This window comes from Brachyhypopomus gauderio, chromosome 4, assembly GCF_052324685.1.
Source record: "Brachyhypopomus gauderio isolate BG-103 chromosome 4, BGAUD_0.2, whole genome shotgun sequence".
Lineage (NCBI taxonomy): Eukaryota > Metazoa > Chordata > Actinopteri > Gymnotiformes > Hypopomidae > Brachyhypopomus > Brachyhypopomus gauderio.
Window position 1 is genome coordinate 5,410,687 of NC_135214.1, and position 26,799 is coordinate 5,437,485.

Consider the following 26,799-nt stretch of genomic DNA (forward strand, 5'->3'; position numbering starts at 1 on the left):
GTTACTAATTCACTGGTTAAAAGAGGCTGTGTGTGTGTGTGTGTGTGTGTGTGTGTGTGTGTGTGTGTGTGTGTGTGTGTGTGTGTGTGTGTGTGTGTGTGTGCGCATGTGTACTAATTGCTTTTCTTTTATTTTGCTGTTTAATGTTTGTGAATAACTTAAGTGCATCAGTAGAAGATTTATTCAATCTGATTAGTTCATCGTGTGTACATCAAGGATTTTCTCCTTTGTTTTCATCTCTAATCATATTTTTGTGATTATTTATGGGTGTAATAATATTGCTTTTAGAAAGTTTAAACATTTTCTAGGGGTAAACATGAAGACATAGATGGATCAGGTTTCAGCTAGTGATCCTTTCGTGAAGTAGGGAGAGTCAACAAAGACATACTTAAAACTCAAAGACCATTGGCAAACACTCACACAGCTGGCTTATTCTGTCCTTGTGCCTTTCTTTGGTTTGCTTGTTATTCAGATTAATCATTTTTGGGAAGCTGACCAGTGTTTGCTTGTTCCTGATTTAAATGTGGAATCCACAAATGTGTGGGCAAAAGGGTACAACTGTCCAAAAATAAGTCTGTTAATCCTCCAACCATAGATCTGTGCCTCTAATCAGCATTGCTACTTTAGAGAAGACAAAGTTTAAATGAGCACATAGAGTGTTTGACATTTAATATATATGGTTTGACCTTTATAACATGATGAAAAAAAAATTAAATAATCATAAGGGCAGAATATGTCTGTCCATAATGATATGCAGCTTTTGTTCTCATCTCTATCACACCACAGGTTGAACATCCAGCCAGAACTCATCAGCAAGTCTACATAATTAGATTTTCATCACTAAAATCCTGCAGTATAGAGGTTCATGAGGTTGTACAAGACCTGCTTTTGGGCTTACCATCATTTAACAAGTTGTACCGTAGGTGATGCCTCTGGTGCAGTCTAATATGGAAATAATAGTATAATGAATGCTTAGCAATAGTATAAAAGTAGTTTTGATATCTTATTTCATTACAAAGTTAGCCTTTGAAACAAAATTATAGTTTAATATTCAACAGGCCATTTCAGATGTAGGTGTTATTTAAGAAGTGTATATTGTATGCTTATTACTTAGTCCATACACATAATGCACTTGAGACAAGGGAGAAAGGAACATTTTACTAAAGATACAGCAAGCGAGGGACATGGGGGAGCGTCTTCACTTCTCTCCATGCATATGTATTCAAATGCTGACATTTTAAATTAGTTAACCTTCATTTCCATGGAAAGCAGTGCTTCAAATCAATGCTAGATGAGATCACCAGAATACCACAGGCTTTTCTTTTCCACTCAGAATATTAATGTCTCCTCTCCGGCTCAGGAGACACGGAGACACTGCTCTGTTTTCAGAAAATGTTCCGCTCCGATGAAATTATTGCTAAAGGGACAGCCTTGTCAACTAGTACAGCTATGCAGTCAGCCCCCCTCCAACCTGTTAGATGATGATAGTGAAGACATCAAAGCAAATCGTGTGTCATAATGGCAGCCTGCATGGGTTGCAGTTCCGAGGTATCTTCTGCCAAGTGGTGCGCTTGTTTAGCCCACCAGCAGACAGCAGACGCGGCTCGTTTCAACATCACAACGCAGTTTATCACTTTGTTGCATTCTCATCACACTGATTTTCATACCATGCCTTTCCTTAAACTGTAGGCTGCTCGTTTGCATTTTGCCTCACAGTTCAGTTTTCAGAACGCGTTTCCCTGCATCTGCAGACTTCATAGCGAACGTGACTCTTCCTACCGTGTTACGTTAAGCCGCGATGGCACTAAGTGAAAGTTGGATGTGTGCAGAAGGGCCTGAAAATCTGCGTTGTCTTCTGTTAGGTTGTTCACAGAACAGCTGTTCCCAGTGCATTGGCTGTTGATTGGATTGGGAAGAACTTGTACTGGTGTGACACAGAGAGGAAGACCCTCGAAGTTTCCAAAGCCAATGGACTTTATCCCACTGTCCTACTGAGCTCCGGCCTGAAGAACCCCACAGACCTGGCTCTGGACGCCCAGTTAGGGTACAAAGCAAACACGATTCATTTTGCTCAAGATCCTCTCTGTGACAGTACGTCAGCTCTGAGCTAATACATTACAGCTGTCCTCAGGTATGTGTTCTGGGTCGACTGCTGTGAGCACCCCCACGTGGGCCGTGCCGGCATGGACGGCCAGGGTCAGACCGTGATCGTGGACAAGGAGATCTACAGCCCGTCCGCCCTCACTATCGACTACACCAACAAGAGGATCTACTGGGCTGATGACAGTCACATCCTTTTCGCCAATATAGATGGCTCTCAAAAGCACAAAGGTACGGAGAAATAGATTAGCAATGCATGCCGGTACCTCTTTGCTCGTTTGATGTATTTATGTGCATATGTATTGTGTCCTTGAGTGTGTAGCCAGTTGAGTACTAGATGACGGGTGAATGGGAAAGTTAAGTATGAGGTGAGCTGAGGACGTGTACCTGAGAGGAAAGGAAAACTATGCCACAGATTGCTGCAATTAGGGAGGGAATTCCATTTAGTCTGAAATGGTTCCTATCGATACTTTCCACCTTAGTTCCTCACGACCACATCCAGGGTGTGATGGGCCTGACCTTGTTTGAGGACTTCATCTACTGGACAGATGGCAAATCAAAGTCTCTACGCCGTGCACACAAAACCTCTGGTGCCCATGCTGTGGAACTTCTCAACTCCTGGCAAGCCATAAAATCCATAACGGTCTATCACCCTCTGCGTCAGCCTGAGGGTATGGGTCTCCTAAATCTAACTTTATTATGCTCCTAAATGTACATCGTTTTATCATTTCAATACATTTTTTTAATCATTCCTCTAGTACCCAAACACCAGTGTCAGGTGGCTAATGGGGGCTGTAGTCACCTGTGCCTTCTGTCCCCTGGTGGAGGTCACAAGTGCGCTTGTCCCACTAACTTTTACCTGGCTGCCGATAACAAGACCTGCCTCTCCAACTGCACAGCGAGCCAGGTCAGGAAGCTCTAGCTCATCCGCTCAGCCCTGTCTGCAGCGAACAGCTTTGAGTGGTTAATTCAGCACGATGCTATTGGCTGACTGTCGGCACGTGGTGGTGGTTTGCACCGCAGTTCCGCTGTGGCACGGACGAGTGCATCCCCTTCTGGTGGAAGTGCGACACGGTGGACGACTGCGGAGATGGTTCGGACGAGCCTTCAGACTGCCGTGAGTGGGTGACCCATGGCGTACACAGCCTTGCCATATGGACCACACAGATCATTAACACTAATTGTCAGTAATGGTTTTTCTAACACTTTTAGCCCCCCCGGAGAACGTTAGTGCACAACGTTTGCTGCCTTGACACAAATTGAAATTAACTGCCCCCCCATCAAAGGTCCTTATTATTGTGATATGGAACACTCTTTTATAGTGTTGAAGAAAATAAATATTTCATGGTTGTAAATGTATTTCTTTTTACCGACTTGACGGTGATGAAGGACTACATGTCACATCTTGCATTTCAATGATGCAACAGAAGATGACAGACTGTCAGTCGATGGTGTTAATATATGAAGGTGCTGCTACTCTTGGTAGCGTTAAATCAGAGACCAGCATTTACAGAAATAATTTATCCATGACTGAATGATCCATTCCAGGTGACCTTGCTACCCAGCCTTAAAAAAAAACACATCAGCGCCCCAAATCGTTGAATGTCCCTGTGAATTTCCCGTTAATCGTCTTTTTTTTTCTGTCCTCAGCGGAATTCAAATGTCAGCCCGGGCGCTTCCAGTGCGGCACTGGTCTGTGCGCCCTCCCTCCTTTCATCTGCGATGGAGAGAACGACTGTGGGGACAACTCGGACGAGGCCTACTGTGGTGAGCACACCAGCTCGCCTTCCGCCACTACAGAGACACCGGCGAAGGCAGCGCAACGCGTGCACGTGTTGCAGTAGCGTTAACGTCCTTCACGCCCAAAGTTGTTACATATTTTTCATCGTCAGTATTGCCTGGCGAGTCTTGCGCGGTATCATTACCAGCAGCTGTGCTCTCTTATTTAAAGTTTGGAGCATTCTGACTTATGTAAGAGTTGGTTCTTTTTTTTTTTCCTCCAGTAACTTGCTATGAGCCTTGGTGATGACACCTGGCAGCGTTTCTCCTAGTGAAACCTGATTCTCTCAGCACTTCTGAAAGGCTGTGTCTCTTTGCAGATACATATATCTGTCTGTCGGGTCAGTTCAAGTGCACCAGGAAACAGAAGTGCATCCCGTTGAACCTGCGCTGTAACGGGCAGGACGACTGCGGGGACGGCGAGGACGAGACCGACTGTCGTGAGTCGCCACCGCTCTCGTGATTTTTCCCTCTACTAAACACGGACGTGCCGATGACCTCGCGGCTTTATATCGAGAGGTGCCGGGACAGGATGAGACGGGCTGTCCCAATTTCGCTGTTCCCCCAGGAATATTAATGATCCAGACTGACAGATCTCAAAGTAGCTTTTATCCCACTGAATGAGTCTCAGTTGGGCAGGAGCTAGCAGCATAGCCAAGCACTGATTAGGTATTCAGGGGCTTGAGTGGTGGACAGCAAGGTCTTCCCTGGCAGAGGTAGAATTAGATGTCACTGAAGAATAAAGTGGTTGATTGTGGGTTGGTGTATTTCACTCTCCAGCTGTACCCCTCACTCTCGGCACATTAAAACGTTTACCAACATATCCTTGTCGAGTCCTGCAGCCTTGCTGTGATAATTGAAATAGGACTCATCAGGATTCCCAGTGATCCCTGTGTTTATTCCAGTGACCTTTACACATGTAAGTGGTTTGTTGATGTTTACTGAAGAGTTCTCCAAAAGTTTCCTGTCCTGCATAAAAATGAGCACCTGTCTCTTTCAAACATTCATCTCACCGCGTCGCCGTCATCATCCATACGCGTTAACCTGCAACATGTTTTATTCTAATGAACCGTCCGTCATGCAGCGCTGCACTTCGGGTCAGTGGTGACCGCCGGTGCACGCGTGTGAACGCGTTCTCTTCTTTTGAACCCACGCCACAGCCGAGAGCACGTGCTCGCCAGACCAGTTCCAGTGCAAAGCCACTATGCACTGCATCTCCAAGCTGTGGGTGTGCGACGAGGACCCTGACTGCGCAGACGGCTCGGACGAGGCCGACTGTGGTAAGTGTGCCTCGTTCGACCCCGCGTGGCGGCGGGAGGTTCTGATTGATGCTAATGTGAACTCTGCATGCCCGCACGGTCTCGCCGCTCGCTGATGGACCGCGGCCAGCCTTAATCAAGAGCCACTTCAGGCGCGTATTAGCTGTAGGCTTGTAACAATTCCCCGGGGCCTGTGTTGCTGCCTAAATGGGCGGACAGTGGATGTTGGACAGTGGCACGTCGGTAGGAGCTTTACAGATTGCGTTCTTGCCTCGCTGTGCATTCTCACTGAAATTGGAGAGTCACTAACAGCACCGTTTCTCTGAGTGGTTGTTAAAAAGCAGAGAGTAACCTGCAGTCTCATTACATCTATGTTATGTGAACCATATAGGAATCACATCTCTGTCTAGATGTAGGCCCAGAATTTCAGGGAACCAGTGATTCTAGGCCAGCTATGTGTGAATCACTAGTTGATGCACAAGAGAGAGAGCAAACAGTCTGGGGTTTCTTCAGTTGTGAAGGAAAAACTGTTGAGCAGAAACAAAACTGGAGGTAGGCATAGATTGTTCAAAGACAATCATGAAGAGAAGAGAAGCATAACCTCAGAGGGTAATGATGGAGAAAAATAGCACAGGGGTTACCACAAGATCCTTCGAAACAAGCATGAAGTGGTAATGTCTGCTCAGCAGACCTGAGAGAACATTACTAATTACAAAGGACAAAATGCTAAGCAAAGCTATCCGTTTCTTAAGATTGGTCATTTTTCTAGTTACTTATGTTGCCCTACAACAGGAAGACTGCGTAAACTAGGTTGTGATTCTTATGAGTCTCACAGCATGAGGTAAATGTCCTTGAACGGTGACTGTATGCATTTGAATTACAGAACTGTTTAATTTTGTTTTGTTAATTAATTTATTTATTTAATTGGTAACCGACTTAGTTTCTTAAAATGCTTCTGTAAAATACAGATGAACATTGACTGTCCACATAAATAGCTCAGGTATATGTGTGTATATATTAAAAAAAAGTTGGCTATACTGTATTATGTTTGGCTGAATATATCAACAATCAGTAATTCACAAAATAAATGAAATGCATGTGAAGCTATGTAGTGTAAAACTGCTAATCCTCAGGACAGATGAAGAATGCATCTTTTGGGGTTTGTTATTGTTGAGCTTTCTCTGGATTCCTGCAGACACGCTTGAGACACGTTTCAGAGTTGCATTATCCTACGATGTGTCCTTGTTGTGCTGCAGATGTTCCCCATCAAGTTGCTTAAAGCTTCTTTAAAACTTTTAAATGGTAAAGTCCGTGCATTAGGGGTTTAGTGTTGAGTGGAGCCCGGGGCAACCCACAAAAGTCTGCACAGCTTTTAAATAACACTTTGCTTTTTTTCTAAATGTATTTCTCAGTCTGATTATTGTTTTCGTTTTTTGCATAGCTGAATGGCAGAAAATCCAGAAAATCCCTTATAAAAATCACCTGTTATACAGTTTGTTCTTATAGCAAGCACAAACATGATACTCCTGTTACACCCGTGCAACACAATTCTGCTCTTGACTCTGCTCAATTCTACAGAGTCAGTAACAAAGTAATTTTGAAATGCAAATGGTTTGTGTACTGGTTACCTGTGTCTGATCTCAAGTCTTTTGTGGATTCACTGGATAACAGAGACTCAGTGAGGGCCAGACATCCTGCCAGTAAACATAGGAATCTCAACAACAACTCTACATCAGTCTCTGGGTTTTCTCTCCTTTGACAGTTTATCTACAAAAACCTACCTGAGATCCATCCAAGCTCTATGTTCTTACTAATAAATTAATTAAAATCATTACATTATTAGTAAAATAATAATAATAGCTGGAAAAAAACATTTGACAATTACTATACTGTAGGTTCATTTTTTAGACTTAACTCTGCAGCCAACCAAGGCTCTTAGTTATCAGCAGGTAATTTATGGCATTAAAGCACCGCTTGTAGTGTCAGCACTTTGGCATTCTGCTGAAGTTATTAAAGTTTAGTATGAGAAATGTAGTTATTCTTCTTCCTACCATCTGTTACACACTGAAAGGTGGTACTTTTAATTAGAAGTTGTTTAATTGCCAGTCTGAAAATACAATGCTCTTGCTTTGATGCTCTGTAATTTTATTAGACGTCTTCATTTGAGCTTTTCAGAAGCTTCCTAACTCGGTAGCTATATTTCTGGGCCACTGAAACCCATTAAGCTGTGTTTAAATAGTGTAATCTGCCCCGGATTGTTTTCCTTCTGTAATGACAGAGCCGGTGAGACTTCTCTGCCTATGGAATAAAAGCAACTTTTGTTTGCCACTGCTAGCATTTAGACCTTTACGACTACACTGAGCCCGCAGTGCTGATGATCTTCTATCGCAGTGCTGCATCAAACCTGATCTCGGCTCTAGCTCATGCACTCTAGGGAACAACAAAGAGTATTGTGTAACACAAGCATAAAGAAGTAAACAGACGATGTGTTTTCTGCAGACAGTTGAACCCAGGTAACAGTTTTTGACGGCGAGTTCTAAGTTTTGTAGCTAGCAGTGGGCTGAGGGCAGGACTGTGGGCCGAGGGCAACACGGTGGCACTATACTCAGGTTTCTCATGTTCCGCTGGATTAGCCTCTTGGGTGCGGGCCTGTTTTGAACTCTGTGTCAAACATGCAGTGAAATACCCCGAGGAAACGACGACTACGCTGCGAGAGGCCGTGGTGGGGCATTAATATTCATGCACCTTTTGAAGCCATTTTCATCTGTGTGTGTTTGTTTGCGGTTGATGCGAAAGATGAAAAGACCTGTGGACCTCATGAATTTCGCTGTGCGAACAACAACTGCATCCCGGACCACTGGAGATGTGACAGCCAGAACGACTGCGGAGACAACTCGGATGAGGAGAACTGCAGTGAGTTCTCCAGCACTTTGGTCCCATTACAGCTGTCTGTGTGTGCTTTGTTGCATCTGCAAGGTTGTGCAGATTCTTCTGAAGCTGATTTAAAAGAATTTTATTCAATACTCTGTTTGTTTACCTCAGTCCATAGTTAATTCCAGCCAAAATCTTTGCAATCAAAGATGAAGGGTCCTTTAAAGTTTTCCTCAGCCTATGTGCTTTCTCACGCTTCTGTGCCCTTTGAGGCCTCAGAGATGATCAGAATCAAATGTGTGATGTGTACAAAAGAGAAATTTGTATTACAATAAGGACAAATGCTGAATGTATCCCCTGGGATAACTAAAAAAATCAGTCAATCAACCAACCAATCAGGTAATGCATTTAAACCCCGCCCTACATGGTTGGGAACTTGCATGTCGGTCCTGCACTACCTCAGAGGTTCTTGCAGTCTTCAATGTCGGCAAAAGTCAGTCAGTGCTCACTGTAAATGACCAAATATGCAAATATGTCATAAACGCTGTACTGCACTGATCAGCTGGGCAGCTTTAATGACCTGTCAGCTGCTGATGTCTGATCGCACATGCTCAGTGTTTGGGAGAATTACAACCTGAATGTACTCAGACACTTTAAGAAGTCTTCATAGTTAATTAGCCTGCAATAGCTCATCTCAGAACTCACAAGGAAGCTGGAAACAGATGGTACCATGACACTTCATGTCCAAATGATGGCCGATCGCTATTTTCCCCTGCTAGTCTCTCTGTTTTCCTCTCACTTTTGGCCTCAGAGCAGTCAGAGCTGTTCTTGGGCTTTTGTCTGAACTATTTTAGCTGCCCTATTATAATCTGTGCTATTACAAACCGCTTCAGCCATCTGAATGTGAACTGTCCTATTGTGAACCGTTTTAGCCGTCCTAATGTGAACCGTTTCAGCCCACTGTGCCCTTTCCAAATGCAGAGCCAGTGACCTGCAGTCACAAAGACTTCTCCTGTGCCAACGGGGACTGCATCTCTGCGCGTTTCCGCTGCGATGGCGACTATGACTGCATTGACAACTCGGATGAGGTCAGTAATCAAGTGGAAGGAATGGAAATAACACTTTTCAGGCCAGCCCTTTTCTTGCCCTTTGCTGCAGGAGTGGCTCCAGTTAGAGTGTCCTGACAGCATTCCTTCAGCACTGCAACTTAATCAGAAATGACGTTAGTTCCCCGGACTAAGCAGAAAGGCAAGGGTGACCGTGTCTTTGCAGTATGTGCCCTGCAGCTTTGCAACAGTCTGCTGGGTTTTGAGGTTGGACACAACTAGCCTTCTCATTTTTGTTGATGTGGAAAAGGTGTTGTTTGTCATGTTTTGTCTTAAATTTAAGTGTGTGTGTGTGTGTGTGTGTGTGTGTGTGTGTAGATATATATATATATATATATATATATATATATATATATATATATATATATATATATATATATATATATATATATATATATCCATCACGCGTGCAAGTAAAGTGCTACTGAAGTTGGTGAAAGGTGATGAAAGGTGAAATGAGTTTTTAAGTTATAAAAGGTAGCTGTTTAGGTTTTTAGGTTCTAACATTCATTCCACGAGGTTCTAGAGTTCAGAGTGTGTAGATCAGTAGAATGTTCCTATATGATAGTCATAGAATAATAAATCAGTAGAAAATTTTTAAATGCAGTTCTCAAAAAAAAACCTAACTGCAGTCTTACGAAAATGTAAATTTATGTAAACTGTAAATCCCTTGTCACCTAACCCCTTGCATTTTCCAGCATACCATAAATGATGTGAAATAAATATTTAACTCATACTAACAGGCATTTCCAATAAATGAATGTTTAGTTTAATATGTAACCAGTAAGACAGCAAACTGCATCACGTCTAGTGTACAGAAAGCAAACAGTAATTAGAAGTGAAGATGGAGGAATATGCAACAGGAAATAAATACTCCTTGGTAATACTGTAGGCTTTAAGTCCAGTGTGTAAACTATTTAAATGTTGATCAAATTAGAGCTTACCTTGTCATTGCTTACTGTCTAAGACAACTAAGACAAGGATGATGCTTTCACATGGTTAAAAAAACATTTAAGATTTTTTTTCAGAAATACCACTTGTTTTTTTAATTGACTCAAAGACAAAGGTTTGAAAATGTATTGAAAATAATAATTATAAAGAATGTATTAAAATATTTTTTCCTAAATATGCAGGTAAGAATTAAAAGAATGTTTAAGAAAATGTTCTTTCTCAAGGTACTTTTGTTAATCTGGTCCCAGATCGTTTCTTTTCCAGTAACTTCAGTGCTGCCATAGCAACAACTAGCAGTGCCATGCTAACAGATGTGTCGTTAATGCATTGTCCATTAGCATTGAAACGACTTGCCACTGGAAATGACAAATTCTTGATCCTTGCATGTGCCCTAGTGACGTTTTCCAAGCCACAATATAATGGTAAAATGTCAATCTAAAAGCCATAGACTAATGTTTTATGTTTTAGGCTCAATTGTGGAGCAGAACAACAAACGGATTCGCACCATGTGAATTCACCACAGTTACTAGCACTTTGTCACAGCCAGGTTCTTTTAGAGCTAGCAGTAGACGTTCACCTATGCTAATACTGATAACGCATGCGTGTTGAGGCTAGCCACATAATTTAACCTACCAAAAACACATATTGAGACCACTAAAACAAAGGCATTAGCTACTTAAGTTAGGCCTCTTGTTATATTTGCAAAACTGCAAACTAGATAACACAACCAGTATAACCAGTAAAATGAGAAATATAACCAATAAAATGCTCGTTTTCCAAGCATTGAACCGACAATGCAAAAACAATATCACGTGTGCATTGATGTCCTAAAGGAATATTTTCATACATAGGCTATATGAGACAGAGAGCAAATGAGTGAGGAGATTCTGAACAGGGAACGGCAGCAGAACGTGAAGCCCTGACAATGGAGTGAAGTGTGAGAGTGCTGGAGAAGGAGTGGGCCGTTTAAAACCGCACACGCACAATTATGCCACTTCCACTGAGTGCCAAGATAAAGGGTAGCTCACCCCCCCCCCCCCCCCCGCCCCCCTCCAATCCAACATGTAGTGTAGGAACACCACTGTTTCTATTGCTGTCAGGCAGTGTAGAGGTAGGTCTACCTTTTCTGTGATTGTTTAGCATCTGCTCTTGACAAAGGTTGATGTATTTGAACAGCCTGTAGGCTACTCTGTTTTTTTTTTTGCAAACAGCAAGATGTATAGCTACTTAGCGCCATTGTCCACTCCATGGTCCACTAGTTCAGTTTTCTGTATCCTGAGCGGTGCATGTGCAACCATGGACTCCTGTCCCATTTTCCATCATGGTTGCCCTTTTATTCAAATACAAATACTATTGCTGCCTCAACAAATATAGATACAAATACTGGGTTCTCCGCACATGCCCAACATGAATATGAATCAGGATGGTAAATAGGTAATTGTTAGTGTAATTCTGTATGTATGCATACAGAATTACATGTGTGTGTTTTCAGTTCCATCTAACATGGTAGTTTGAAAATCCTGTATGTAAGAGGTTTCAATTGCAGTCCCCAAATTGTTGAATTTTGCCCCATAGAGTAACAAAAACAAATATGTCACGAGGCTCTAAGACAGGCACACTAATAGTGGTCTGAAAGAAGTCTAAAATGCGTCTATGATGGCGTCAGCTACAATTAATACCGGCAAGCAAGTTCATTTTGTAGATTTGTGCTCTGCAAACCCAAGAGACTGTAAGAGCACATAGCCATCATGAACAAAACAAACTGAAAATGTAAAATGAACAATACTGCAGTGAAGAAAGTGTAATTAGAGTGTTATCAAGAAAATTACCCAGGATGCACTGCAATCAATGTGAGCATTAGAGCTCCACTCCACTGGACTTTTTAAAACGACTTTCCTTAGCACAGTTTCCTCGCGGCTTTTCACATGCGTGTTGGTGGCCCGTTGTCTTCTGGTCCTCTGGTTCCCTCCAATTTTGCTCATGCTAAGTCTCTCCTGATTGTACACTCACATGCAGACAGACATGTTTACTAGGAAACCACTGTTGAAGATGTAGAGAGGAATTCCTCTGCAATGAAACAAACCTTTATGTGTATCGTTTTATTTTGTAATAGTTATCTAAAATTGCATTTGTGTTGTAATTATAATAGATACTACTGCAGCCTCTCTGGACGTATTCCAGTCAGCTAATCAGCTACAGTAAATACTTGTTAGGCACAACTAAGAGGTGGATGCAGTGTTGGATAAGGGAAGGAACCAACCTCATTATGTGTTTCCTGTGACTCATGGGTTCTCTCCCTTAGCTTGTTTAGCCGACAGTTTCTACATGAGTCATATCCAGTGTTTTCTAGACAAACTACTCACCAGTAAAGCCAAATGACAAAATACTCAGCCTGCTGTCTAACATTTTGGCATATTATGTTGACTAACTAACACTGCTAAGTTGCAGTTAGTTACCCAGCTTGTTTTTTATGTATGACATGCAATGAAAATGCTAGAAACCACCTCCTAACTAGTCCACACTTACTCTCTGATATTACGAAGCTTTGGATGGCCTCTCCACATTCTACTTCCCAGGCCAATTTTTGTCTCAGTGATTCAAAATAAAGTGTTATGAATGCTTCACATCAGAATTGTATTTGCGAATCTGAGGCGAAATGAAGGTGACGTGTCGAGAGCAGCAGCACATGCTGATCGAGGAGAGATCACGAAATATAACGGCATTAAGTGAATTTACGAAAGAATACCTGACTCTCTTCTTCGGAGACCAAGTGAAAGGTGGGGGCTGAAGCCCCTCCCTCTGACGGTGTCTAGAATTGGTCAAGGATAGAAAAACAAACTCTCAATGTTATAATTGAGGATAAAGGATGTCATGGTGGTGTACGCCTAGATGCAGTATGTCAATTGCTCGCCCACTTGACATGTCGTCACTCCCGAGCTCGCAGGAGTAAGCTTCGCAGAGATGAGTATTGATTTGTCTTTAAAGGGCCTCCTTTTCTTTTGGCTCACTGTATGCCTAGTGTTCTGCTCGACTCTAATGTGTGTATGCATTAAAAATGAGGTCAATGCCCTTTGGAATTGATGAGTTGCAGGATTTCAGAAGCAAGCCACTTGTGAAATCCAGGATAGTCTGTGCTAGTCGGACCCTTTCAGCCACAACAGCTAAGCCTTGCTCACTGTCATAGATGACGTCTGATTTACTAACCAGACCAGATGAGTACCATTTCCATTGCTAAGTACTGCTACATACTGTGTATTTCACAGATGATCTAATCCACTATGTTAACATCAATTTGGTCCATGATCCACTAGGACTGGAATATTAGATGGACTTTTATCACCGCCCAGTTTAATGAAACTGCTCAATAGGAAAGAACAGAGCTCTAGACCATCTGTACACAAGCGTTTATCTCACCATCTTGCCAAATGTTAGACTGTTGTTCAGAGGCAGTCGGTCCCATAAGTAGAGCTTGAGTGGTGAAGAAACATCTTCTGTGCTTGTGGTGGTGATGGTATCGAAGTTGCTTCAAAATCAGATTACATTGTTTTGTCACTCCAAACTCTCCATTTCTCATACTCATTGCACTGAGCATAAAACTCACAGAGCACAAAAAAAAAAAAAAGCTTTTGAGTCTTTGTTTTAATGAGCCCGAAACCTGAATTCTGACCCAGTGTCCATCTAATAGTAGCACAACCTTGGCTAACAATGTGTACTTATTTTTTTAGGGGGGATCTGGCAGGCCAGTTACCAAAGGCTGAGATCCCATGTCATGGAAAGCTAGAAGTTATATTAAACCTTCTCTAACTAACAGGTGCTGATAGATACCCTACATGCTGTGGATATAGATTAAGGCTTACGTGCAGTATAAGCCTTACTCACAACCGTCCAGGAGTGGTTAGGATACAGTTTGATTTCTCGTTCCATTTGACACCATACACCCTGGGCTCTTGGATGAGAAACTGGAAGGCGAAGCAGCCCGACATACCAATTATGACCTTGAGGCTGGTCCACATGTTGGCAGGCCTTTGGTTCGTCGGACTCCCCAGAGTGTCAGATGAGCTGCCGGGCTGCACCGTGTTCTCCCACTCAGCCTCCACTCCTCCACACACCACGCTCCCCTGGCACAAACCTGCATCCTCCCTCCTCACAACTCCAGAGGAATTATTTACAACTTGGTGTCAACAAGAGGAAGATGGTGGTGGGATATGGGGAGAGTGTGAAAGAGTGAAGGTTCGGAACTCCACTTACGATTGGTGGAGAGCCTGTGCGGTGCCACGGGTTCCTGCAGGGTTTATGTTAACAAAACAAACAAAATGAAAGTGTGGGCGAAAAATATGTTCTTCATGTGTGATGAAATAAATAAATATTTAGAGTCTTCGTGGTGACCTCTGGGGCTTTTTTTTAACCAAACTACGGTTGCTACAAGTACGGCAAACTTCTGTTCACCCCAGAAATTGGTTTTGATGACTGTTCAGATGTGGAATGTATAAACTTTTATAAGCACCAAATTTCTAGTGGAAGATATTTTACTGAATACGTATGTATAGTGTGTTTTATATATAGGATTAGCACAATTTAAAAAACTCAACTACAAATGTAATTCAGAAACAATAACAAAGAGACTACGATCTCATTTTGTAATGCAAAACATCAAGTTAATTTTCTTGGAAACATGCTGATGCTAAGCAGTTTGTCCTGCTCGTCCAGTACGGTGTGGAGCCCGTGGCTCTCAGCAGCCGCACGCTGTCGGTGTTGCCGTGGTTGGGAACTGGGCTCTGTCTTCGTTACCATCTGACCCACAGGCTGAGCAAAGCCCTTGCGTGCTCTGTGCTCTTCCAGAAGGATTGCGAGGTGCGCTGTACAGAGGACCAGTTTCAGTGCCACAACAACCTCTGCATCTCGGCCAAGTGGCTGTGTGATGGCCAGGAAGACTGCAAGACCGGGGAAGATGAGGGGAACTGCCTGGGAACCGGTAGGTCTCTGGTTCTGAAGGACCCATGTGGGCTTCTCCTGACCTTTGGGACATGTTTAGCGGAGGAGCTCTGCTTATGCTTGCTGGCCTTCATGTTTGAATGTGACATTTTCATTGCTGGCATGTTTCAGCAATCTGGAGCAGATGGCATATTCGTAATAGATTTTATATTCAAGGCTTAATATTAAAGAGTCATTTGAGCGGCGTGGAACTGGGAGTGTTCTATTAGATTCACAAGGCCTTTTCAAACATGCTTTAATGTACCAGCAGTTTTACAAATCAGATATTTCTCCCCGTTCCTGTGTTATTCTTTTATTTTTGTCCTAAAACGGGAGGGAACCGCCCCAATGGACTTTGTCTCCTTTGCGTAATCTCTCTTGTAGCTGGCAAGCTAAAGTCGTCTGTGTGTGTGTGTGTTTTCGTGTGTGTGTTTTTTTTCCATCTCACAGTGCTCCCATCCTGTTCTCTAAATGAGTACGTGTGTGCCAGTGGGGGGTGTGTGTCCGCTAGCCTGAGGTGTGACGGAAATGACAACTGTCTGGACAGCTCTGATGAGGTATGTGCTCCTGCTAGGGCCTTAGCAGCAGAGTCTGTTACAAAAACAAAGTTTCGATCTATAACTGACACATAACACACAGATGTGAAAATACATATGTGAAGAATAAACTGGAAAGCACTGTCTGTATGTAAGCAGCAGAAACAAAACACAGAAGAGTCCCTGGATGGTAAAGTATCATATATTCACTAGAAAGGTGGCATAAAATGTAAATGACGTTACGTGCTCACACTTTTAAAACCGTTTAGATCATACGGTGTGCGCAGCTCACCGTTTCCATGGAAACGCCGCTCCGTTTTCTTCATGCCTTTTCCACAGTAAGCTGAACTCCACCCACGGCGGGTGTCTGTCTGATTATGTGGGTCTCTCTTCTGGGCTCTTGCCAGATGGACTGTGTGAAGGAATGCCGAGAAGATGAGTTCCTGTGCAGGAACCATGCCCACTGTGTCCCGAAACGATGGCGGTGCGATGAGGTGTTTGACTGCGTCGACCACAGCGATGAGGAGAACTGTGACCACGGTACACGGAAATGTGACTCATTGTCTTATTTGATATTAAAAGCTGTGACCTTGAGGAAATTAATCCTGAATCGCTATGCTTCGCATAAAAAAAGTGTAAAGGAAGTTTTTGATTAAAAATTTTTTAAAACACTTTTATTGTAACTGTTTTAGTCTGACTGGGGTTTTGATTTAAAGACATCCCAAAGTCCTCATTCCTTCAAGTATCTCCCAAAGTACTATTCACTGCATAGCAATAATCATCCGATATGTAATGAATACAATATTGCACAGTCCTGTAACAGACACTTTAGGTTGATTGTTTTGACTGCAGGAGCATTTTTCTGTCGTCTCGATGAGTTCATGTGTAACAACACACTGTGTAAGCTGCACTCCTGGGTGTGTGATGGTGAGGATGACTGTGGAGACAACTCTGACGAAGATGTCGAGATGTGTGGTACGACGTCCACTTCATATTCAAACCGTCATTAATTCCATCCAGAAAGCTTTTTTTTTTTCATTCGTTCTTGATTAGAATAAGTGTCCATTGACTGGATATTGACGATCAGACTTCATAAGATTTTAATGTTTTTAGTTACTTCAAACCTAATGGAAGACTTCACTGCCCAGTTCCAAATTTGTATGAACTGATCGTAATACAATATTGATTTAGCTTTGTGAGCACTGTGTCGGTGACTATTTGTAGTGAACTACACAAGATTGCTAGTGGCTAAACAAGTGACTATTATATGCTTCTTTCTTCAGCTAAGCTTGCTTGTCCCCCTACAAGGCCACACCGCTGTAGAAATGATAAAGTATGTCTGCGGCTTGATCAAATCTGCAACAACGTGAATGACTGTGGCGACAACTCTGATGAAGAGGAATGCGGTGAGCGAAGACAATTTCAGAAAAAAAAAACTCCACATGCTTGAACTGTGAAGGCAGCACTGGTGTGTGGAGATTGCTTTGAAATTTAGTGCTGCAAGTATTTCAGCATGTCTTGTGTGTTTTTCGCTATCGTGTTAATTTGTTTGTTTGGAGAAAAATGTATCGTTTAGACTTTGAAGAAAGCGGCGTTTGTCCTCTTCTACTGTGAAGCTGAATAAAAACTCTGCCCCAAACCAGAGACCATTGTGGTCAGACCCAGGCCCTGTGGAAAGACTGAGTTCACGTGCAGGAACAGACGATGCGTACCCACCGAGCTGCAGTGTGACTTGTTTGATGACTGCGGAGACGGAGGGTCGGACGAACATGACTGCAAGGCCTGTGAGCACATCCCGACCTCCTCGCACGTGTGTTTGTCTGATTTCAATGGGAAACAGGGTTAAACGAATGTCGTGAAAGAGCACGAGCGTGATAATAAGCTCATGCAGGACGTTTCCATCCTGTTCCCATCCCATAAGCTTATTCCCATGACAGGGAGGTAATGAGGGCATGGGTAGAGAACACGAATAAAAACGTCGTTTTAATATCTTCTAGTCACAATAAAGATTTGATTTCCATTTATATTTGTTCTTTGCTGGCCACTAGCAAACATCAAAACGAAGATATCACATGCTGTTAAGGGACGGTTGGATGCATTTGTAAAGTATGACATTTCAAAGCTCTCTTTCATTCCAGCCTCCAGTGGAGATATATGTGGACAGAGGATGAATCCTTGTGGGGAGGATGCAGTGTGCAATCAGACAAATATCAACGCAGTCTGTCATTGCAAATCTGGATTTCAGAGGAATCTCAAGACTAAACAGTGTGAAGGTACAGTGAACAGTTTCTGCTAATATACTGTGGAGTTTTGGAATATCTGTAGACTAACAGTGCATATTACACCTAGTACACCACGACGGAATACACACAGGGAAGTATTTTGAATAATTAACTGTGGGTCTGGATCATTGTTTTGACAATGTTTTGACTGTCAGAAGCCTGTTTTACCACCTCTAATTGAGCCACCTGTGATGCTGGGGTCTGAGAACAGGCACAGCGTGAGGGGTGCGCTCGGGGAAAAGCGATATGATAAAAGCGAGCACACACACGCTGAAGTGTGGAACCTCAGCTGTGAAGATGCTGCTTCCTTTCTCACAGTGTATGTGAGGAAATTCACCGTGGTGTTTTCACACGGCGAGACGTGAATAAAAGGAGGAGAAAAGAAAGAGGCTTCACAATGCGGCTGACATCCTGTTTTCGTCTTTTCCAGAAATCAATGAGTGTCTTTATTTTGGCACTTGCTCTCATTACTGCACAAACACTAAAGGATCATACAAATGTACATGTGACAAAAACTTTAAGGATGTCAATGGCAACTGTGTAGCTAAAGGTAAGGACCTATGTTTTTCATCGATCTGGAGTTTAGCTCCATTAATACATATTTATTCTTCTCATGTTTCACCGACAGAAGTGCTTTTACTGTAAAGAAATGGTGCTATGAGACAATTTTTTGAATGCATTAGTTTAATACTCTAGAGTTAAGACATTAATATTTGATAGTCTGCCAAGTATTTCAGGACACTTTCAATTATTACTTAAATGGATATGTTCAATATTTTTGATTCCTTCTCTTTTCATCATGTTTATGATATACTGGTTGTCCACAATGCTTATTTCAGTGATGTTTTAAGTAATTTACCACAATGTGTTCTCTAAAAAAGGAGCCAGTTCCTTACACAGGGTTCTGCATATGAACAAAGCCAGAGTTCATATACACAACCATTAGAAATGACAAAGCTTTGTTCATATGTGTAACCTTTTTTTCTATTAAAGCTTATTTTGCAGCCTTGTGAGAGTTTTGCATTACAAATCGGATCACTGAAATAAGTGTTTCATACCAGTGACAATGTGTTGTAGTGATAAAAACATATATTAAAATAATGAACCTATCCTTTAAGCATATATGTGAAGTTGCATTTTAGTTTAGCATTTAGCTACTTCACTCACCTCATGTAGATAAACACTGTTATGTATCACCATTAATCAGTAATAATGTGTACAATTGATTGTAGTTTACCATTATGTTTGTTTTAGCATAGCATATAATTATCTAATTAACAGTAGACTGTTTTAGATTGTTGACTTGTGTATTGATGTTTTAGAATAATTGATGTGCCTCTGTAATTGTCAAACTGCTGTCTTAAACCCAAAATGGAATTTAGCCACTTCTTATTTTTTTTGCATATTAATAACTCAACGGGCAGGACCAGAGGATCGAGTGCTCTACATAGCTAATGACACTGAAATCCGAAGTTTTGTGTATCCATTTAACCAGAGCCATGGACACAAAGCACTTGCTCGCATCGAGGAAAATGCCCGCATCATTGGGATGGATGCTCTGTTGCACCAACAAAAGTTTATCTGGGCTACCCAGTTTAATCCAGGTGGACTTTTTTACAAAGAAATCCTAGACAGGAGTCAAACTAAAACAAATGTGGGAATCATAGTAAGTATTGCTAACTGTGGGAAGCATGCCATAAAGTCTCCTATGGGAATATTCTAGAATATTCTGGTTTTCGTACCTTATTTTCATTGTGTTCCCATTTTAGAATAGAATAGAACAGAACGGTGTAGCTGACCTGTAGTCCAATGAAATTTCACATGAAATTTCTTCTCTGGAGTTCACAAAGTCAGTACAGATGGGAAACAAAGCAATCAGCATTAATATCAGAATACTGTTTCTGAAGAAATTTGATGTACAAATTGCACAAGTACATTTATTATTTAATCTATGTAACTAAATCTATTAAAACCAAAGAAATATTATTAAATAGACAGAAACTGTATTTCTGAGGTAACTATGATAACAGTCTGAGGGTGATGGTTGGTGTGTGTGTGTACGCACACATGTATGGATGTGTGTGTGTTTTTGAATTATATAGCCATGCTCTTGTCTTATATCTCCATAGAGTTTTTATCAATGTTATAGCATTAATGGATAGCAAAGTTGGTTTACATGTTCTTCTAAAAATGCTCTCTGTCATACCATGAGGGCAGCTCTGAAATGTTTTTTTCTTTCTAAATCATTCATTTAATATTTTCAGTAAATGTACTTGTTCTAATATGTACATTCACCACTTACTCTATAAAAATCACTTACATGATACCGCCACTCAAGTCACTTAGCTACACCAGGATCATAGAAGCCATTTATAGGTACAGCTAAGCATTATAACCAATTTACGCTGCATTTATTGCTGTGGTGTCTCAACATTATTATTACGTATTATTAATAAATATTATTTGGATGCCAGACCATTTACAGCACATTTGTGACATTAACATGATGGAGGCTTGATAATGTTCTTGACACACCAGTGCAAGTCACACCTAGAGTTTTTTAGTATGTCAGTGATGGGACGTGTGTCTGACACTAAATTTGGAGGATGGCTAACTTGTTGAGAGATGATCTGCTCAAATGCAAAATGTTCCTCATTAGCAAATGTTTCTAACAGTGTGAATGGTGAGTGTATACATCCCAAAGTAAATCAAATGTTCTTATGTAGGGGGGTAAGTTAAGATTTCATGATGCACACTCTTCAGATATGTCTGTAGTTGTTAATTAAATAATTGACTTAATAATGATATTTCTTTAAATTAATCAGATGTCTTAAGTGATGTGCAAAGCCGCATTTTATCTGACTGTTTTTTTTTTTGTAGTGTCCAGATTTCCGTCGGCCTAGAGATGTGGGGGCTGACTGGGTCACTGGAAATATCTACTGGACAGACCACTCTAGAATGCACTGGTTCAGCTATTATACAGCCCACTGGACCAAGCTCAGATACTCCATTAATGTGGGCCAGCTCAAGGGACCCAACTGCACTCGTCTGATAACTGACATTGCAGGGGAACCGTATGCTATTGCCATCAATCCAGTCAAAGGGTGAGCTGATTGGTCCAAAATCGTCCGTTTTACCTCAAATGTGGAACTTTAAAATCGCAGTGCTTATGTTTATTCAAATATGACCATTAAAGAACCTGTAAAGTGACCAATAACTAACTTCCAAATGAAGGTGCATAGTATGAGTTACGTAGTTATGAGATGCAACATAGACATGATGCATTACTATCAATATGCTTTATACATCAGAAAATAGCTTGTCATCATTACAAAATTGTCGATGTGGCATTTGTTACAGAATGATGTACTGGTCAGTTATTGGTGACCACTCACATATTGAGGAGTCAGCAATGGATGGTTCCATGCGCAGAGTTATCCTAGATAAGAATCTCAGAAGACCCACAGGTATGATTCTTTAACACTAAATGTACTTTTCTTCCTTCCTTCCTTTATTATTATGCACTTTACCATTGCCTTAGATCTGGTCTATGAGTGTAGGTAAAAAGTAAAACATGAACAGATTAGTCATATGTAGGCGACCATTTTTTATTCAGAGCATTTTTGCCATTGATAACTGGGGATTCATTAGAAAGAACACAATGGATTTTTTTCTGATAGTGATGAAAGTTATAGGTTAACAGGCCACTTTAGGACTGAGGTGCAAAAATATGTACTACTTTTCTGATGTACTATGTTTCCTCAAACACACAACTTATGAATGATCCTGAAGTTGTTTACATAACTAACACTAAGGCAAAGAGCATTGACTAATCAATTCAACAAAATGGACTCGTTGGTCACAATTGTGATTAAAGCGATTAAAATCATACAAAATCTCTACAAGAACATAGCAATATAATTCCAGTACTGGCAAAAAATACAAATAAAGATAAAGATAAGCTTGGTGTCCAGTATAGATAAACTATCTTTACTGGACACCAAGTAGAAAGCTTCAGAAATGTCAGAAATTGGATTCAAGAGAAAACAGCATTTTTCAAAAGAAAAAAAAAAAACCTTTTTTGGAGAGATGTAGAAATCAATGAAAGTGTTCTATTTTATAAAGCCAGCAATTCCTTGAATTCAACTGCTTGGATTTGGGGGTTGTGTGCTGGGCTGAAGCAGGACAGACTGAGCACTGAGGTGCTCAACCCAGATCAGGCACCCGTGTGCAGAAAAAAAGATGGAAAGATTTCTGCAGTCAAAAGAAAGAGAGGCAGAACTGAAAGGACAGAGAGCCAAGACTGGGCCAAAGCAGCTGCCATCAGCGCCACTCGCTCCAGAGGAGCGTGAGGGTTAGCAGTACTTGGGCCACGCGTCTCAGGGGAAGATCTTGGAAGGGCTGACGTCTGAGCGGTAGGCCTCCATCTGCTTGTCCACTGCCTGCCTACCAGCGAGATCCTTCCTATTGCTTGACTTAGGGCCTCTCGCACCAGCTTCAGGAAAAGAGAAGAGCATGAGCTTGTGAGAAGCAAACGCCTCGGGGACGCCGGAACCTTCTGACCGCTCGGTGCAGGGTGGGGTGGGGTTACCAGCGTGAGAGAGAAGATCAGATCAGGAGAGAGGGTGAGAAGTTAGAGCAGAAAGTGGCAGAGAGTGTGCTGTCGTGGGCAGAGGGTCAGGTCAGAAGCAGGCATGTTATGTTAGACCCTCAGTCCCTGTAATACTGCCTGGACCTTACAAATTGTGAGTTAACATAAGTGGACATCTTAAATGAAACACAATATTTGTATGGTAATAAATCCTCAGTGAAGCGCTGAGTAACTTTTTAAAACATTTACATTTAACATTTTTTTTTGTTTGTGATGGTTGTGATGGTTGCTCTTTAGTAATGAATGCAGCTCCTCTTCTTCCAAAACATTTGACAGTAAATTTATCATTCCATATCTTCTTTTTTTAAAGAGAAAATTACATTCATTTCACGTCTTATTTGAGATTAAAAATGCATGAAGGTGAATGCAGTGAGGGAGGCCATTTATGACACTCATAACTCCTGTTCCCCCACCCCTACATGATACTCACTGCATTGGTGGATTTCGAGAGGTCACTGTGATCTTTTTCAGCACCGCATACACAACGATCAACAGTGTAACTGCAACCAGGCATAAATCAGATACACTTCAGTGACTTGGGAACTTATTTGCTGATACCATCTACCACCCAATAACTCATCACATTCCCCGTTTTTCTGCCGTCTGACACAGGGGGCATGAATGCATCTCGCTACAACCTGTGGAATAGGGTCCCAACTCCAGACCATCTGCATGTTTGAAGCAGAAAACATCTGCATGTGCACCTGTAGCATGGATCTAGTAGGCTGGGAGTATATGAGTCACCATGGGTGCCGTGTTCTGCATCCGGCACCTTTGGCACATTTGGTCTCCATATTTAATGGAAGGCAATTGTACATGTGTGAACGCTGTAAAAATGTCTGCAGCCTCACTTAGGCCATGGGCACTGCCAGTGGTCTGCTGGGATCCTCTTCTTGTATAATACGGCAGTAAAATATGGAGCTGCATAATTGGATTAAGCACATCATTTTTGGTGTGCGCTTCTTGCCAAATCCACCGCCTCTAAATTTAGAAAAGACAGAATTTTAACCCTGGAAAGCCAATATGTCTCACTTATGGCCTCATCAGTAAGGAGATCCAGAGGACCTAAATTAGCACGTAGAGCAGCAGGCGGTGAGTGGCAGAGCACACGTCCGACCGAACGGCAGGGCCACCGTCAGCCTCCGCCCTGCTTCAGACCACCTGCTGCTACAGACCACCTGCTGCCTGCTGCTCTTACTGACCCGCTGCTTCAAGACTTCAATCGCGCCCTCACTAAACATAACAATGTGGACACAGCCGAAGCGACCTCCTCCCACGCCGCCAACGTTTTAAGTGGCCGTGTGTGTTTTGCGTCACACGAAACACAGAAGGCAGGGCCGCGCGTGCTACTGTATAAAATTAGCATGAATCAAACTAAATGGGCAGACATTTAGGCGCTGCGGTGACATTTTGAGGGGAGCGGCGAGGCACAAGTGAGATGCACCTAAACGCTTGTTTTAACGAAGAACTTAACGAGAAGGCAAAACCTGAGAGCAAAACGGAACATAAATATAAAGAAAGAGAGAAAAGGGAATACAAAGTAGTCCTCGAGTCCCTAAGGCTTGCTAGACGTACTCTGAGGAGAATCAGTCCGTGTGAAGCAAAGACCAGAGGCACCTGTGGGCTTAGAGAAAGACGTTATAACAAGGTGCAGGTACATGCAGTGATCAGTAAGTGGGTGATTGTGAACGTGCAAGTAGAGGAGTGTGGAGGTTGGTAGAGGGGCTGGGGACCGACTTCTCAGAGGTGTGTGTTCAGCTGGGAAACGGGGACTGGTGTGTCTTTGGCTGAGTATGGGACAGAACTTTACATCTGCATTTATTCATGGCAAAGTCTGATGGGTTACTTGCATCTGATCTCTGGAACACTGAGCTAACCAAATTAGAATTTGAGAGTCACAATTCTAAGCACACCTTCTGAGGGTGCATGATATGTATGCAATACAGTATGTTCAGCGCTCATTTTCAATAACACACATGAGATTAACACATGAGCTATCACACATGAGATTATCAGGAAATGCTTCGTTTTTTATGACTTTACGATGGAATTAGTGTTGTGATGTCTTTAGGGAATAAAGCCAGATTTATTTCCATCAAATCTTGAGTAACAAAGTTTTTTTTTTCTGTTGGTTTTGGTTTTTGGTCATTTGTACTGCTTCAGTGACTTCCAAATGCCGAGATATTCACCCACAACTTCCAAATGCCGAGATATTCACCCATTCTAGCAGCATGCGACACATCACATATTACTCACATCAGTTATCAAGCTCATATCATGGACCAAGATCACGCCCAGCATGCAGTTACACCTACATATCATCACAGAAGGTTGCTGCTTCACCACCCTTTAACCCCGCCCCCAACCCCCAACCCCTTTAGGTACAGCTTCAGGCATTGCCTTGTAGAAATAATAAGGTCCAATTGACTTGAATCTGGCCTCCTTTAACATGAAGCCCATTTGTACTGCCCTGAATATAGCTTTAGAAATTCATCTTCTTTAGAAAGTAAACTGACAGACACACCTAAGTTGTAAAATCAAAAGACACATTATGTGCAGATTCAGTTAAGGTCCTGAAGATTGCTGAGCTATGCAGAGGAACACAGAAGAGCCTCCAGTAATAAGCTGCCATGCTCTTAAATGAACTGTCTTAATCCACTTGACCCTGTGATATGATGGGAGACCTCTCTATTGATTTGAGTCCAGTTCATGAGGGAAATAAATGTGCTGCTATTATCCATCTTTAGGATTAGCAATTGATTACTTCAGCCAGCGCCTGTACTGGGTTGATGCAGAACTCTCCGTCATAGGAAGTGTGCGTTTCGACGGTTCTGATCCACTGCTGGTGCTTGATGGCAAACACGGTAAGATCAACAGTCAAATGAAAACGAATTTTTGTGTCTCATCGTCCATCCAGTGACGCACTGCAAAAGCGGCACTATGAAAGTTTAAACTGCACTACACATTTAATGTCATAATTCAGGTCTTTAGTCCTATGGGCATTCATACTGGTCATTTATCATTTCGTTTGGCATGCTTCTGGACAAAACATCATCCAGTTTTTCATATATCAGTTTTTCAATATTTCATATTGATGGAAGAGAATATAAAAGATTTGCAAAGACGTTTCTGAATTGAATTTTCTATTGTTTGTAAACAATATGCAGGAATATCGCAGCCATATAGGATAGACATCTTTGAGGACTTGATTTATGGAACTAGTCTGAAACATGAGGTGTTTAGGATACACAAGCATGGCAAGAAGTCTGCTGAGATTCTGGATCTGGGCATAGAAAAAGCTACAAATCTGATGATTGCCCATCGTTTCAAGCAGCAAGATGGTAAGAGAATTCCTTTTTTGCTTCTCTAATTACATTCTGCTCTGTGCCGCATGTGAAAAGACGGTAGTTTCTTTTTTTTTCCCATTGCTAATGTTTGAGATGTGAGTTCTGACCGTTTAAAATGAGCCTTGAGCTTTTCAAGAACCTGGAGTGCTCTTGAGATTCCAGCTCGTCCCCATTCACCAAGTTTCTGAGGAGCAAACATTCTCCAAAGAGGCCGAAGGTCATGCTGATTCAAATCGTGTCTCCGACCGCAGTACGCCAACACGTCTTGACATGCCCAGGCCAAAAATGACATTCGACATTCAACTGACCATCGTTACCTATTCTGTAGATTTATTTCAGATGTGTTTCAAAGGTTTCTCCTCTGATATGTGGTAAAAAAAAAAAAAAACCTGCCTCTGCGTGTCTTTGATTGTAAATCAGTATGCATTGTTGGTGTCTATGCTTTTCTCTTCATACCGCATTCAGTTTTTGAACATATAGAAGAAATTAAATATTTCTGTAGCAATTGTGCTTTTGCAATGCAAAAACTTTTCACCTTATCATGTCTTTGTGATTAATTTTTGAATCACCAGAAGAAAGAAAGGCTGACTCATAGCTCAGAGAGGGTTCCTTTGCCTACACACCACTGCAGTGCTGATGTCTGCCCCAGTGATTAAAATACCTGCATTTCAATATTTTCAATACTGTTACGTCTAGCCTTGATCAGAAACCATAATCCATGGACAAAGACCCTGGTTTTTCTTTGTTCTATGGGTATTGTTAATGGCCTCAGAGCCACAGAGAGAGCTTTCGCTGGTCTGGATATTAGATTCCAAGACAGCTGGGCCCCTCCCCACTGACTCATTAAAGCCGCAACTCTGGTCTAAAGAAGGATCTTGCACTGCTAGCAAAAGTGAGGAAGCTGAGATTCGGTGCCTTCAGCAAAACATACATGGTGTTCTTTTGC

General features: G+C 42.0%; 1 protein-coding gene across 8 annotated transcripts in view; it reads left to right on the forward strand.

The window, feature by feature from the left end:
- lrp1bb (low density lipoprotein receptor-related protein 1Bb) overlaps positions 1–26,799 on the forward strand; it is a 211,034-nt gene that overhangs the window by 171,877 nt on the left and 12,358 nt on the right. For 5 of the 8 annotated variants that reach the window (XM_077001727.1, XM_077001729.1, XM_077001731.1 and 2 more), the window contains 23 exons: positions 1,863–2,044; positions 2,132–2,331; positions 2,583–2,771; positions 2,859–3,007; positions 3,124–3,217; positions 3,751–3,867; positions 4,200–4,319; positions 5,040–5,159; positions 7,935–8,051; positions 8,991–9,097; positions 14,906–15,038; positions 15,488–15,594; positions 15,981–16,113; positions 16,426–16,548; positions 16,857–16,979; positions 17,217–17,357; positions 17,712–17,846; positions 18,286–18,405; positions 19,280–19,521; positions 20,736–20,959; positions 21,216–21,322; positions 25,254–25,370; positions 25,674–25,847. In XM_077001727.1, coding sequence (XP_076857842.1) covers positions 1,863–2,044; positions 2,132–2,331; positions 2,583–2,771; positions 2,859–3,007; positions 3,124–3,217; positions 3,751–3,867; positions 4,200–4,319; positions 5,040–5,159; positions 7,935–8,051; positions 8,991–9,097; positions 14,906–15,038; positions 15,488–15,594; positions 15,981–16,113; positions 16,426–16,548; positions 16,857–16,979; positions 17,217–17,357; positions 17,712–17,846; positions 18,286–18,405; positions 19,280–19,521; positions 20,736–20,959; positions 21,216–21,322; positions 25,254–25,370; positions 25,674–25,847 — 3,274 coding nt within the window. Of the gene's footprint in view, positions 1–1,862; positions 2,045–2,131; positions 2,332–2,582; positions 2,772–2,858; positions 3,008–3,123; positions 3,218–3,750; positions 3,868–4,199; positions 4,320–5,039; positions 5,160–7,934; positions 8,052–8,990; positions 9,098–14,905; positions 15,039–15,487; positions 15,595–15,980; positions 16,114–16,425; positions 16,549–16,856; positions 16,980–17,216; positions 17,358–17,711; positions 17,847–18,285; positions 18,406–19,279; positions 19,522–20,735; positions 20,960–21,215; positions 21,323–25,253; positions 25,371–25,673; positions 25,848–26,799 lie in introns of those variants that run through there. The other 3 variants (XM_077001728.1, XR_013130308.1, XM_077001734.1) reach the window with 3 other exon arrangements.